Source organism: Heloderma suspectum, chromosome 12 (genome assembly GCF_057233095.1).
Source record: "Heloderma suspectum isolate Gila_16-S chromosome 12, 16-S_ref, whole genome shotgun sequence".
In the NCBI taxonomy this organism is placed as follows: Eukaryota; Metazoa; Chordata; class Lepidosauria; order Squamata; family Helodermatidae; genus Heloderma; species Heloderma suspectum.
This window is the reverse complement of record NC_139469.1, coordinates 26,346,986-26,360,560: the sequence shown is the minus strand read 5'-3', so window position 1 is coordinate 26,360,560 and position 13,575 is coordinate 26,346,986. Positions and strand designations below refer to the sequence as shown.

The 13,575-nt window shown below is 48.6% G+C and overlaps 1 protein-coding gene across 2 annotated transcripts in view; it reads right to left on the bottom strand.

Annotated features, from left to right (window-relative positions):
- Positions 1–13,257, bottom strand: part of WDR90 (WD repeat domain 90) — a 56,355-nt gene extending 43,098 nt beyond the window's left edge. The window contains exons 1-9 of one of the 2 annotated variants that reach the window (XM_084818873.1): positions 13,175–13,257; positions 11,273–11,364; positions 8,660–8,836; positions 5,888–6,026; positions 3,977–4,147; positions 2,549–2,672; positions 1,406–1,473; positions 689–798; positions 240–470 (exon numbers count right to left, since the gene is read on the bottom strand). In XM_084818873.1, the coding sequence (XP_084674999.1) occupies positions 240–470; positions 689–798; positions 1,406–1,473; positions 2,549–2,672; positions 3,977–4,147; positions 5,888–6,026; positions 8,660–8,836; positions 11,273–11,364; positions 13,175–13,184 (1,122 nt within the window). In that variant the 5' untranslated portion in view covers positions 13,185–13,257. The remainder of the gene's footprint in view (positions 1–239; positions 471–688; positions 799–1,405; positions 1,474–2,548; positions 2,673–3,976; positions 4,148–5,887; positions 6,027–8,659; positions 8,837–11,272; positions 11,365–13,174) is intronic. The other variant, XM_084818874.1, reaches the window with a different exon arrangement.
- Positions 13,258–13,575: the final 318 nt, after the last annotated feature.

Below are 13,575 nucleotides of genomic sequence, written 5' to 3'. Positions count from 1 at the left end.
GAGGGAGGGGGAATCCTCAAAAACTTGCAGCCAATACTGTTCCTAGAGATACTAGCAGGTAAAGAGGGCCGTATTGCCGAAACGTTCTTGAGGACTAGCAGATAACCCTTTCTCATTTGACCACCTTTGTCAATCAGAGCTGAACGCAAGCTATGGATTTATTAAACTAGGACAGCTGGTCATGGGGATGTGTATGAAGCAGTCATGGCATGGTTACGGTGCATGGAGCAGTTGCTTACCTCATCAGAATCAAAACTGACCGCATGGACAGTAACTTCCCCATTTTTGTGGGCATAAACATGAATGCTGTCATCATCCACTGGGGATCTTGGGAGGTGGGAATCACCTCTGGCTTGTGCTCCTTCTCTCCTGTAGGTATGGTCCACAGTGCATGAGGTCTGCAGAGGCTCAGAGGCTGCCCGGTGAATCTTGGGGATGTTCTTTGCAAGAAGGGGAGACTGGCGAGGCATCTGAGAAAAGGAGACACATTGAAAAGCAGAGATCAGAGCAAAAATACCCTGCATAACTCTCCTACTTCCAGTGAGGGCCAAATCAGTTTGCCAGAGGCAACTGCTATAGAGCAATGCTTCCTACAGATGTCATAGCGATCCAAATTCTACAGTTGCTCAGTGAATTTTGGGATATGAAGTGCTCAGAGTGAAAGAAATAATGACCAAGGCTTACTCACTTCTTTGGGGCTGGTAATTTGTTGGACAAGAGACACTCTGTCTCGAACAGGCTTGCTCAGAGAGACTTCCTTTGGCACCTGGCCCACTGGATCATCTTCTATATGAACAACTGAAGGGACACAAGAAAGATATGTGCGATGCAATTCTACTGTGTTCAATTACTCAACTGAACCAGCTTTTGAGGAGACATGTATAGGATTGCGCTGTAAGGCTCCTGAAGACCTCCAGGAAAAACTGGAAATTATTATGAGTCTATCCCAGGTCTAAAGCAAGCCATGTGCTGTCACAATCAGGATCATGTCCTATTGCCCAACTTCTTTTTTTTCATGTTTTTTTTTTTCCAAATTGTGTTCTAGGGAACTCTCAAGTTCTACAAAAGTTTATCAAGGGTTTCTTCAATGAGAAATAACGGTGGACCACCCCTCGCATAAGCCACCCTTGCTGGGTTTGCACTACGTGATAAGCCATGGCTTGAATATTCAAAATGGCCGCCGGCATGTGCAGCAAACTAACGTGGCTTAAATGAGCCTCAGCGGTCTGCAGCAATCGTGCGAACTGGCCTGGTATATGCCTTGTTCGCATCCACTTGCTGCCTGTGACATAGCGTGGCCTGGCTTATGCGGCTTATTCTGTGTGGGACGGATCCTGTTCTGGGGTGGGGATTTCTACATGAAGAGCTTCCAATTCCCTCTAGCCACCCACATTAATTCACTTACCTGCAGCAGGATTCAAAGTGCCTTTTTGAATAGAGTCAAATGGCATCTTGGATCCGTCAGAAGGAAACCTGAGCAAGAAGATAACAGAACTACATGTGATGTCTACTTTGGCCCTCAATGCTTTCACCTGATTTTGCACCAATCCAGCAGGCACAGCACTTCGGCAGGATGGAAGAGTCCCCCAGGGCTACCTGAGCTAGGGTGAGCGTGTTTATGTTTGATTAAATCAGCAGTACAGGCAGAGCGTTCAGACACTGCACCCATACACCAAAGTGCTCAAAGTAAGAATCAATCCAGTTTATGCAAGTATTTCTGATTTTGCATGAACTTGCCCCATTATAAAATGTTTTTTTCTGAAACTTTTCATATTTTTCTTAGACTCTGGATTCTTTGGAACAGAAACAGCGCAACACTGTGGCTGGGGAGACCCATGTTCAAATCCCACTCTGTCATGAAGTGAACTCCCTGCAACCTGGCCCCAGACATCAGCCAAAGAGAGAGCAGCTGCAGGGAGCCCACTTCACCCCTTCCTGCCAGAAAGAACACCTATAAGAACATTGGAATGAAGAATTGATGCCTGACTTTTGCTGTTTTCCTCCTCCCTCCCAATCCCTTTTCTTTTCATGTTGTGTCTTTTAGATTGTAAGCCTGCTGGTAGGGACTGTCTTGTATAATTGATTACATGTAAACCACTCTGGGAGCCTTTTTTGGGAGCCAGTGTGGTGTAGTGGCTAGAGTGTTGAACTGGGAGTCTGGAGATCAGGGTTCTAGTCCCCACTTGGCTGTGGAAGCTCACTGGGTGACTTTGGGCCAGTCACAGACTCTCAGCCCACAGACTCTCAACCCCATAGGGTTGTTGTTGTGAGGCTAAAATCACAACACAAAGAAGATTACGTACACCACCTTGGGTTCCTTAAGGAAGGAAAAAAGGCAGGATAGGAATGTAATTAATCAATCAATCAATCCATGTGCTGTAAATAAATTAATTAAATACATCCAAGAAGCCTAGTAATGTTCCTTTACAGCACACTCACCCCCCCCCCCATCTCTTTAATCTCCATACTAGAGACACATCACTTAGAAAGAGAAACAAAAGGAAGATTGCTGGAACTCCATACAGAAACAGAATTTAGCAAAACATACCTAACATAATCGTAGAGGTCATGCCAAGTCTCGCCTTTTGGCACAGGAAATGACATTTCGCGTGGCATGGGAGAAACACCATGCAACGTTAGTTTGGACTGATGAGCCTCAGAGAAGGTCACAGCTAGAAGCACAGAAAGGGAATAAGGAGACAGAAGCACTTCCATGAGAAAATAATTCCAGCCACTACGACAAGTCTCTGTATATCCACTTCCTGTGAGAATTGTAGTTTGTTTTTAAACAAAGCACAATAAGGCAGCCCAATCCTATGGTGCGCCAAGAAACTGCTGCTAATGTGCCAGCATCTGTACCAATGCAAGCTAGTCAGCATCGTATCACTAATTGGCCTTCTGGGGTTCCATGTGCTGGGGTTAAACTACAGCACATAGTTTTAACTATGGAATTCACTACCACAAGATGTGGTGACGGACGCCAACTTGGACAGCTTTAAAAGGGGATTACACAAATTCATGGAGGAAAAGGCAATAAATGGTTGCTGGTTTTGACAGCTAGGTATTATATCCAATATCAGAGGCAGTACAGTTCTCAATACCAGTCATTGGGGAGCACAAGCAGGAGGGCACTATTGCGCTCATGTAGATGGAGTAGATGGCCCTTTCGGTCTGAGCCAGTGTGGTGTACTGGCTAGTGTGGGAGCCGGGAGATCTGGGTTCTAGTCCCCACTGGGCCATGGAAGCTCACTGGGTGACTTTGGGCCAGTCACAGACTCTCAGCCCAACCTACCTCACAGGGTTGTTGTGAAGATAAAATGGAGAGAAGCATAATGTAAGCCACCTTGGGTTCCTTGCAAGAGGAAAAAAAGGTGGGATATAAATGTAACAAATAAAAAAAATAAATATAGCATGGCTCTTCTTATGTTCTGTCCACGCTACAGGCCTCAACAGCTGTATGTATATGTATATTAATTCAAATTCGGTAAGTCTGAATTAATATACATATTTTGATGTACTGCTGCATCAGTGCAAGTAAAATCTCCAGCCTGCTAGAAATGAGGATACAATTGCGTTTAGCGTTGCCAGAAGCCCCCACTGGCCCCACTTCTCCACTCATGTCTGACTCATGAAAGGCTTTGTATGGTGAAGTTACACTCTCCCACGTTGGTATCCAGAGCCAACGTCCAAAGCATTTTGCTGCATCACAGAAACAACCGTGACTCATGACACTCCGTGGCACATGCGCTTGGCCATTTTCTTGCCTTAGGGTCACATCACAAGATCACGATACGATGCATGGAAAAAGGAAGAGATGGGAAGGACTGAGCAGGTAAAAAGCAAATTAGGGCCCAAACCTCAAACGCACTCTCAAGCGGTTTAATTATCAAGCTGCCTTGAACAGGTGGCAGCCAAGTGTTCATTTTAAACAACCAGGAAGGGAGTGATCTTTGCACAAGCTCTACTTAACTCTCACCTGGATCAAAGAGCAAGTCACTGGTGAACAGGTTTTTCACCAGCAGGTTAGAACAGAGCTTGACACTCTTGAGATGGCTATAGCTTCTGTTCAAGTATAGGGAGAGAATGTAGCAGAGGTCGAGCATCAGGCAAGTCCACCGGACGTTGCTGGGGGCCAGGCCCACCAGATCTGAAGGCAAGAAACACACCAAGCACTCGCCTGAATTCCTGTACACACTAACACAAAAAATCCCAGCCCCCCAAATTGTATGCAAAATTGCCATCATACATGCCTCCTTCTCTAGTTTTCAAATGATTTGCAGCGTGGCAGCTAAGAGTGTGTCAGAAAGCACACACAAAGAAAAATGTGAAAAGAAGAGAAAGAGAGAAATAAAGATTTGATTGAACAATTGGTAACAAGTATAGATGGTGAGCCTAATAGGCTCAAAGGGGGGATCGTGAAGGTAGGCCTGACTAAGCCTTGTAAGTAGTTTGGTTCAGGCAAGGTGCCTGATGGGATTGAGAGTGAGTGAGTGAGTGAGTGTGTGAGCATGAGAATTGTAACTTTCTCATAGGCAAGAAATTCTTATCCACCAAAGTAACTCATCCCTAAAGATAAGAAGGCTGCTGTGCTGATAAGACGGTTGCTGAGTGCTAAATGGTTTCTGAGCATGTGTAGTGTGTTTTCTTTGTTCTCCAACTTTCAGTCTGAATAAATGCATCCTGTTTCTTTTATTTGGGTGAGACACAGTTTCGTCTGTCTCTCCCACGGCCCTGATGCGCTTTAATAAATTTCTGACTGTTCAATCTAACCTGCCTTGGATATTTCCTTAAGAATTGCGACCCAGGAAGTCCCCAATCTCACCTCAACCACAGAAATACTAGGTGGCCTTAGGGAAACAAAAATTTCTCAACTTCTCTCCCCTAAGGTATGATGATAACTATCACATCCTACTTTACAGGAACACTGGAAGGATTGCCAAGCTGAATTGGAAGTGCTGGGAAAACTCAAAAGTTATAAATACCCAAGAAGTATTATTTGGGGGTTTTGCCAAGCTCTACTTCTTCAACCATAGCCGTGTTCTCCTCTCCCCACAAGATCAACTCACAGCCCAATCAACAACCTGGCTTGTCAGGAACTTTGATTTAAGCCACTAGAGCAGAATTCGTCGCTGTAAGGCCCACAGCCCACTGGTAGCTCCCAATCATCTCAAGTGTGGCTCTTTGCCCCCCTCCCCCCTCTCTCTCCTGCAGTAGCTGCTCGCTCTCAGCAGGGGCACTCTAATCTTGCCTGACTGTTTGCGTAGTGCTGGTGGGCTGGCTGCTGTGATCTGGGCTATGGGAGGAAGCTTCAGGAGTAGGGAGTCAGGGGGAAGAGGAGGACGCAGGTGCAGTCAGCCAATCAGCTGCGGTGGGGGACAAGCCCAAGAGGCAAAGAACAATGTGACTGGCTAGCTTCAGCGATACACTGCACAGGCACTGGAGGTGAAGGGGAAATTGAATGTGTAGGCAAGAGAGAGTGGAATGTGGACTTGCACTGGGACATTTTGCTGCACTGAGTAGAACAGAGTATCCCCTCAGTGATGAGAAAAAGACCCATCCCAGTCCAAGGACCAAGTGAGCCTGCTGGTATTTACCTGCTTAGTGATGGACTGATGAGGCCTTGCTTAGACAATGTGGAGGGGGATGAGGAAGAGAGGCCCGAAAAGGCTTCCAGCCAAGTCACTGCTTGCCTTGGGGAGGGCGGGGGAGAAGAGAGGCCCCGCACAACCTAAGACAGGCCCGCAAATAGCCTTGGTAGCAGTGCCTGGAGCCTAAGTTGCTCGCACTTGAAAAATAGTGACCATCACTGCACTAGAGTCTTGGGGACCAAATCAGAAGGCATGCAGGGCTAGCTGGCTTGCTTAAAGAACCTCAGAAGTCATTTTACCTCGTTTGGAAGCTTTGGCTGTGCTTTCGTAGACGGACCCTTTGGCTGCCCCACAAATAAACGGGAACTGCAGCCATGTGGCTGTCGACTTGAACTCTTTAAAGAGGTTAGAAAAAGAGATGCGGACCACCTGGTTGTCCTGGAATTAAAGACATGAAACCTATTCACTGGGGTCAGTTTTCTCAATGTGCAGGAGGAAAATACTCTGTGCTTAAGAATTAATAATGAAGTATCTCAAAATAACCAATAGTTTGTGCAAAACTGAACACCGTCACTCGCACAGATTATGCAATGGAGGCAAGTGTGCATGTTTTCCTAGTTTTGCATAATTTATTTTGCACCGTTTACTACTTTGCATAATGTAGCTGATGGAAATGCCATTTTTCCTGGTAGAAAGACGGGGATACAAATGAAATAATAATAAATAAATCTACTAGTCATATAGACATTACACATATTAACATAGTTATACAGAGTCAGGCCATCAAGCTGAGTCCTGTCTACCTGGACTGGCAACAGCTCTCTAGGGCTTCAGGGGGAGAGAGAGGATTTTCCCTCCCCACCTACCCCAAATTCCTTTTTAGCTGGAAGAAGGGATGTCAGAGAATTCCGCGACGGATCTCGGTGGGGCCGAATGCCAGTGCGTTTGGCCCCACAAAAAACATCGCGGAACGAAGCCCCCGCCCACCCCGCCCCACGAAAGGCACGCGGGACAAAGTGCCCGCCCCCCCACCACACGAAAGGCACGCGAAACGGAGCACTTACCTGCTCCCATCCACGCTGCTGTGCAAATGGCGGCCGTCCTGCGGCTGCCATTCGCGTCCTCCTTCTTCAGCCGTGACAGGCTATGTAAATACTTACGTGACCTATCACGGCTAACGCAGGGAAACCATTTGCATCCCTGCGGAGGCCGTGATAGACTACGTAAGTATTACATAGCCTATCATGGCGGGGGGGGGGGAACCCCAGCATACACAAATGGCGGTAGCCGCCGCCATTTGCATACGCTGGGTTTTTTTCCCCCCTGCTGTGATAGGCTACGTAAATATTTACATAGAGGGGGGAAAAAATCCAGCCTACACAAATGGCAGCGGCTACCGCCATTTGCGTACACTGGGGTTTTCCCCCTGCCGTGATAGGCTACGTAAATATTTACGTAGCCTATCGTGGCTCACTACAGGGACGCAAATGATAGCGGCTACGACAGCCGCCATTTGCATCCCTGCAGAGCTGCCCAGCGGCCGGATGTCTGGCTGCAGGCCGCCGGAGCTGGCCGACTGCTCTGTGGCTTGGCCATGGAGTGGAGCCAGCCGGCCAGGATTCTGGGGGGAGGCACGGAGCGCCTCCCCCCGGCGAGGATTCTGGGGGGAGGGACAGAGCACCTCCCCCCACCTGCGGAACCCGGCGGAGCCAGGTAAGCGGGGTTTCGTACACCCCTAGCTGGAAGTGCCAGCAATTGTACATGACATCTTCTGCATACAAGCACACACTCTACAAGTGAGCCAGGTGGGAAGAATCTATGCAGGGCACTGCACTGCCATTCTGTCAGGAATGAACCTGAGCATGTGGAGATGTCTGGCAGCTCAGATTCAGAACAGGAACAGCCAGAACAAGGGGAGGCTCCCTCCCTAGTGAGCTCAGATATAGCAATACTTTCTTCCTAAGACTTTGACAGATGGCTCAGCCTGAAGGGCCCCCCCCCCCTTCCTCCACCATGAGAACCCAGGTTTTGGAGAAGGATGAGGAGAGCGAGGGGCACGACTTGAGGGATGCTAGGGTCCGTCGCAGAGCAAAGCGGAAAAAGTTAGAGGTGGGGCCCAGACGCTCCACCAGGTTGGCCACTTGTGAAAGCTCATGTAGGAGGGAGCCACCCTAAAGGAAGGGCACCCCTGAGAAGCTAGTCTGGCCAAGAAGTTCTTGCCCAGACTCTGGCAACTTCCCTAACTTCCATTTCTGTCTCTATTGATATTCGTAGATGTGTGGATTAGCTGTTTTACTGCAGTCTGAGAGTTTCCTAGAATCTGCATTTGTAAAGAAGGTAGTTAACTAATAAAGTAGTCAGCCTGAAGTGTGTTGATTGCGAAGGGGGAAGAGAAGGAACCTGACACATTCCTGGCAAAGAGAAACCATATTCAGCAGGATTAGGGACTCTCTCGTGGTTTCACCATGCCTTGCCCATGTACTTTCAGGCCTATCTTCACAGCCATAAGAAGTGGACTGGGGGCAGGGAACATCTTCCAGTCAAAGGATCAAATTCCATTTTGGAGAAGCTTTCGGGGGTGTATTCCAATGGTGGCTGAGGCCAAAGGCAAAACGGGTGGGGCCAAAAACAGCAGCATATTTTAGCTTTAAGGTGTTACTGGCAGTAACTAAGTCTTGAGAGAGGCATTTCAACTTTTCAGAATGGGGGAAAGAACGTGCAAATGCTGACTGGAGGTCAAGGGAAAGGCTGTGTGGCCATTATGGGAACGCCAAATGCTGGATCTGGCCCACAGGCCTGAGGTGATTCACCCCTGGACTAGACACTTGCATTTTATAAAAATGAAAGCTGCCATGCTCAGGAAACCAAATTCTGCATCCAGCATCATACCACTTTTGAAGCAGCTGGCGACAGGATCATAATAGGTCCCCCAGAAAGGCAATCTCCACTCAGTGCTCTAGCAAACAAGTACCACTAGAGGCCTGCACAGCCTCAAAGCACCTCACACCACTCTCTTGCTCATATTGCTACACCACCGGCAGTCAGTAATCAGGAGAGAAACTCTCACCCACCTCTGTGGCAACATCCAGGTGCACTACGAAATATTTGGTTGGTGCCGGCTTGAAGAGGATGTAGAGGTAACGACCGGTAAGGCCCAATGACTGCGTACTGGTCTTGGGAAGCTGGAGGTAGTTACTGGCAGGAACTGCACCACTGATGCGATACACTGTTCCTTTCAGAGTCTTGTCCTGAACAGAGAAAATAAAATAAAGAAAGCCCTGTCTTCCTGCGGAAGATGAGAAACAAATCTCATAAATGGAGCATGAAACAGAGGAAACTAAGAATACCATCTCCAATACATGGCACACTTGCAGTTAACACAATTTAAGCAAATATCAGCAAAGCATTTTGTTTTGCTGCCTTTGATCTGATGCAGAATTGGAAAGGGACAGAGAACAAGGCTCCAGCACAACTCCCAGAAGGCCCCTGGTTTGAGACCTCCAGCAGCTTAAGATTCTGACATTTGTGAAAAAAGGGCAGAGCTTTAGTGTGAAGCCATATAATGCAGCAACCTTATGGGAGCTAAATAGGTCAGGGTCTGGTCAGTGCCTGGATGGGACTTTTACACATGCTTAGAAATACTTCCACTGGTCATTATTAAAGTCAACTTTGGGTCCCTCTGAAATCTTTTTCAATGTGACACACAGTAGTTGCCCTTTGATAAACAAAGGGAAAGTGTGTGAATGAGCGTAGAATGGAATCATAAAAACACATAGCCAAGTGACATTAGGTCTGTGGTTATAAAGGAAAAGTTGGGACTCTTGTGTTACACAATAACCCAGGAATCACCAAGCTGGGGGAAAATCAGCATTACAACAGTATTCTTTTTCTCTCCCGGTCTTCCCTGTTCTCTCAAATGTGATCTCAAACGCACTCTCTGTCTAGGAGGAGAAAGATCACATGTCAGCTAGAATGCCCCACAGTGTTTTCCCAGCTAGGAATGCATTGCTTAGTACCATGCTTTCTGTATCCACATTCTCCCTTCTGCTAGCTTAGGGGTCCCCAACTTGACACCCACAGGCACATCCAATGGCGCCCGAAGAGCTCTTCACTCCCTGCCCCCCTTTAAAAAAAATTAATACAAAATTGAACATTGTTAGGGCACCAGGTTCTCCTTCCTGAATGTGCTGCTGATCAACTGTTCAGCAGGGAGGTTCCGAGAAAGCAAGGCAAAAGGGCAGAGAGGAGAGGAAGAGCAAGGTTAGACTCTAGGAGAGGGGAGAAATAGTGAGTCTGGGAGGGGAGAGAAAGAGCAAGATAATGGGGTGAGTGGGAGGAAAAGGGCAAGGCTAGGGGCTAAGAAGGGAGAGAAATAGAGAGGAAAGGGGTTGGGGGGGAGAAATAGAGAGGCTAGAGGCTGGGAGGGGAAAGAAACAGCAAAATAGAGGGGTGAGTGGGAGAGGAAGGGCAAGGCTGGGGGCTAAGAAGGGAGAGAAATAGCAAGGAAAGGGGGTGGCAGAGAAAAATAGGAGGCTAGAGGGTGGGAGGGGAGAGAGAGCAAACGGGAAAGTCTGTGTGGATAGAAGAAGATTGGGCGGGGCCAAGAAGCAACTCTTTCCACTCCCCCGCCCCACCTCTAGCCTTGCTATTTCTCCTCCAGCACCATCATTTCTTAACTAGCCAGGCCCCCACGGCAGCCATTATGTGACTAGCCACATCCTCCATGGGTGAATGGTGCTGTGGCCACAGCACTTTCTCAAATTCCCAAATGTGCCCACAGGTCCAAAAAGGTTGGGGACCCCTGTGCTAGCTGCTGAAGAAAGCAGCTAGCTGCTTTTTCCCTGCTCTTTCCCAGAGAGCAGGGAAAAGGGAGAATACACACACACCAAGGCTTCAGAAGCTATGGCGCTATCACTGCATTTTTCCAGTTGGGGAATATAGCGTGAGGATCCGACTGCTACCAGCTCATCCAGGCTCTGCCTCTTCCTACCAGGAGCCAGCTAGCCAGCTAGCTAGCCAGACATTTTATCACATCAACCAAAGGTCATCACAATTCACACCGGGGGTAGGAATTTACAGAGAAGTAAAGCACATTGAGAGGATCAAATTACATATATTGATCACCAAAACAAAGAAGAGTAATCGCCATCATCTTAGTTCTAAGATTCTCAGAGGCTTTAGCAAATAGCTGCCCTGTATGTTACATGATATCCGTTTCTGTAAGAAAATGGATTTTACAAAGGCCCAGAAAACTTAAGGATTTAGTTGTGAGATCAGAAATAAATATCTCTGTCAGTTATTTATATAGCGGGCAACAAAACAAATAATACACCAGATCTTCTACTTCATTTTGTCCACAAATACAAAGGCACTTCTTAAAATGCTCCTGTATTTCCTATTCAAGAATGCCAAGGGCATCATTTGGAAACATAATATACCAGAAGCGAGAGGAACTACAGAGGCAGTGACTACCAGCTGGGAAAACAAAGGAAAGAGCAGAAACAACTGTGGCTGTTTCTGTCGCCTTCCATCCACTCCTGGAAGGGAAAGCTCATATGCAGCAGTAGTGCAACCACATCTGATCACCTGCAAGCTTTTTTCACTCACCACAGGTGACCAGGAGAGTGCCTAACCTCAAGGCTACAGTTAACTTCCCAAGAAAGGTCAAGAACTTTTGACATTACCATGAAGGTTGTCACATCACCCTCCTTGGTGGACTTTTTCCATTCCTCCACTTTAAAGTGCTTGAAGACATTCAGATATGGATGCTGCCATACTGCAGAGAAAACAGAGCAGTTAAGCTAAAGATAATGTAATTCCTGTTATTTAAACTACTTGCTCTTACTTCATAGCCAAAGAGGGGAGGGACCCCTAAGTTAACTGTCAGAGAGTGCAAAATAGCAGGCAAGTGTCACTTGTTGGATTTCTGCCTGTCAAGCACCAGAAAAATATTATTTCCTGGCAGGATTCCTGTGATTTAGTAGCTGTGTGGCAGGCATAAATCCAGCAAGTGATGCATCGGAGATGAGAGAAAGCTACAATAGGATTTCCATTATTATTTTTTTCCTAACAGGGTTCTTGCACATTTAACAGCTGCCTAATAGGCAGAAGTCCAACAGCTGCAGCTCCCCATCCCTACCAAAAACAAACTTCACTTGTTAAATTTCTATGTCTGTGAAATATGTCATTTTTTGAAGCAGGGCTCCAGTGCATTTAACAACATAGGAGCCCTGCTAGGAAAAACAATAATGTATTTCAAAGCTCCACCATGATCCAACAAGTGGATCCAACCTTCTTGTTAAAAGGAATCAGAGAACTAAACCTGTTGGACGTTTTCCTTAGCAGGTCTCCTGTGCATTTTAAAAGCACAAGAGGCAGAACTAAAACAAATGAAACTTTCCCCTGGGATGGAAAGTTACATCCGGTAGAGTTCCACCTGTAATGAAGCTGTTAAATACATTTTTGCCATTCCTAACAGGGCTTCTGTGCATTTTCACAACAGCATGAAAGGCAAAAATCCAACAGCAGAACTTTTTGCTCAGGAACTGACACCTGTTGGATTTCTGCCCGTTATGCCGCTGTTAAATACATTATTGGTTGTTGCTGTTGTTGTTTTTAAGGTAGAATTCCTCTGCATTTTAACAGCTGGATGACAAGTGAAGCTCCCCACCCCCAGGAAAAGAGGGGTGGAATAGAACGCTATTCCTGGTGGACTTCTACCAATTGTGCAGCTGCAAACTACATTGTATGATAGCAAATTAAAGCAGAGCGCTATGAATTTTAACAACGTGGACCTGGCAGAAATCCAGCAAGTGAAGCTTTTTGTTATGGGAATGGAAGGCTACTCCGGGTGGATTCCTGCCTGTCATGCAGCTGTTGAATACGGCATTCTCTCTCTCTCTCTCTCTCTCTCATACACACACACACACACACAGGAACCTAAGAAGAGCCCTGCTGGATCAGACCAAGGGTCCACCTAGTCCAGCATCCTGTTCATACAGAGGCCACGAGCAGGGCATGAGTTCAAGGGCTCCCCCAGCAGCCGGTGCGCACAGGCCCGCTATTCAAGCAGGGCTCCGCGCACTTCAGCGATGACGCGGGCAGGGCAGAGATCCAACCGGCGAAGCGCCGCTGCTAGGTCTCACTCTGGCAGCGTTATTGCGGCTCTGACGCTTCCATGTTGTTTCGCCCCGCGCTTTTGGGCTTCGCTTTTCGTGACCCGCCCAGACACAGCCTCGGCCGCCGGGCGGCATGGAAATGAAATAAACCATTCCATTCATTCATTCATCCATTCATTCCAGGAGCGGGAGGCTACACCTGGCAGACTTCTGCCTGCCTGCCTGCCTGCCACGCGGCTGCTGCATACAGCGACACGGCCACTGACGCCGGGCAACGACGCCAGCGGGCAGAAATCCAACCGCTGCGGCTCCCCGCGACGGGAGCGGGAGGCTGAACCTGGCGAACGCCTGCCTGCCCGAGCGCCTGCAGCCGGCGGCCACGGCGTGCGGGGAGCTCCGTGAGGCTCCCCCGCTGCTCGTGCCCCTGAGGAGGGGCCCCGGCCCCCTCAGGGCGCCCAGCGGAGGTACCTCTGGCCATGGCCGCCCGCCCTTCCCGCCGCCGCCCGCGAGGAGCGCGCCCAGCCGCCCGCAACCATAGAGTCGCCTCAGGGCGGGGGAAGAAGCAGCGCCCCGCGGCGGCTAGAGGGGCCGCTCCCCGGCCCGTAGAGCTACGCGGCAGCGAAGAGGCGAGCTCTCGATCGCGCTCGGAACGCCGCCGCCCGGCGGGAACGCCGTTCGGCCTCCCCCCGCCCGACGTGTTGAACTACAACCCCCAGCATTCCTGGGACTCGCGGTTCCCCACGTCGGGAGGGCCACCGGCGGGGGAAGGCTGCCGCAGTCACCCTTACAAGCACGGCTTCTAGCGTCGCCTCCCGTCCCTGTCATTCGGATGCCTTGCGCAGATCTATGGGCGGACCCTGTGTGGCGGA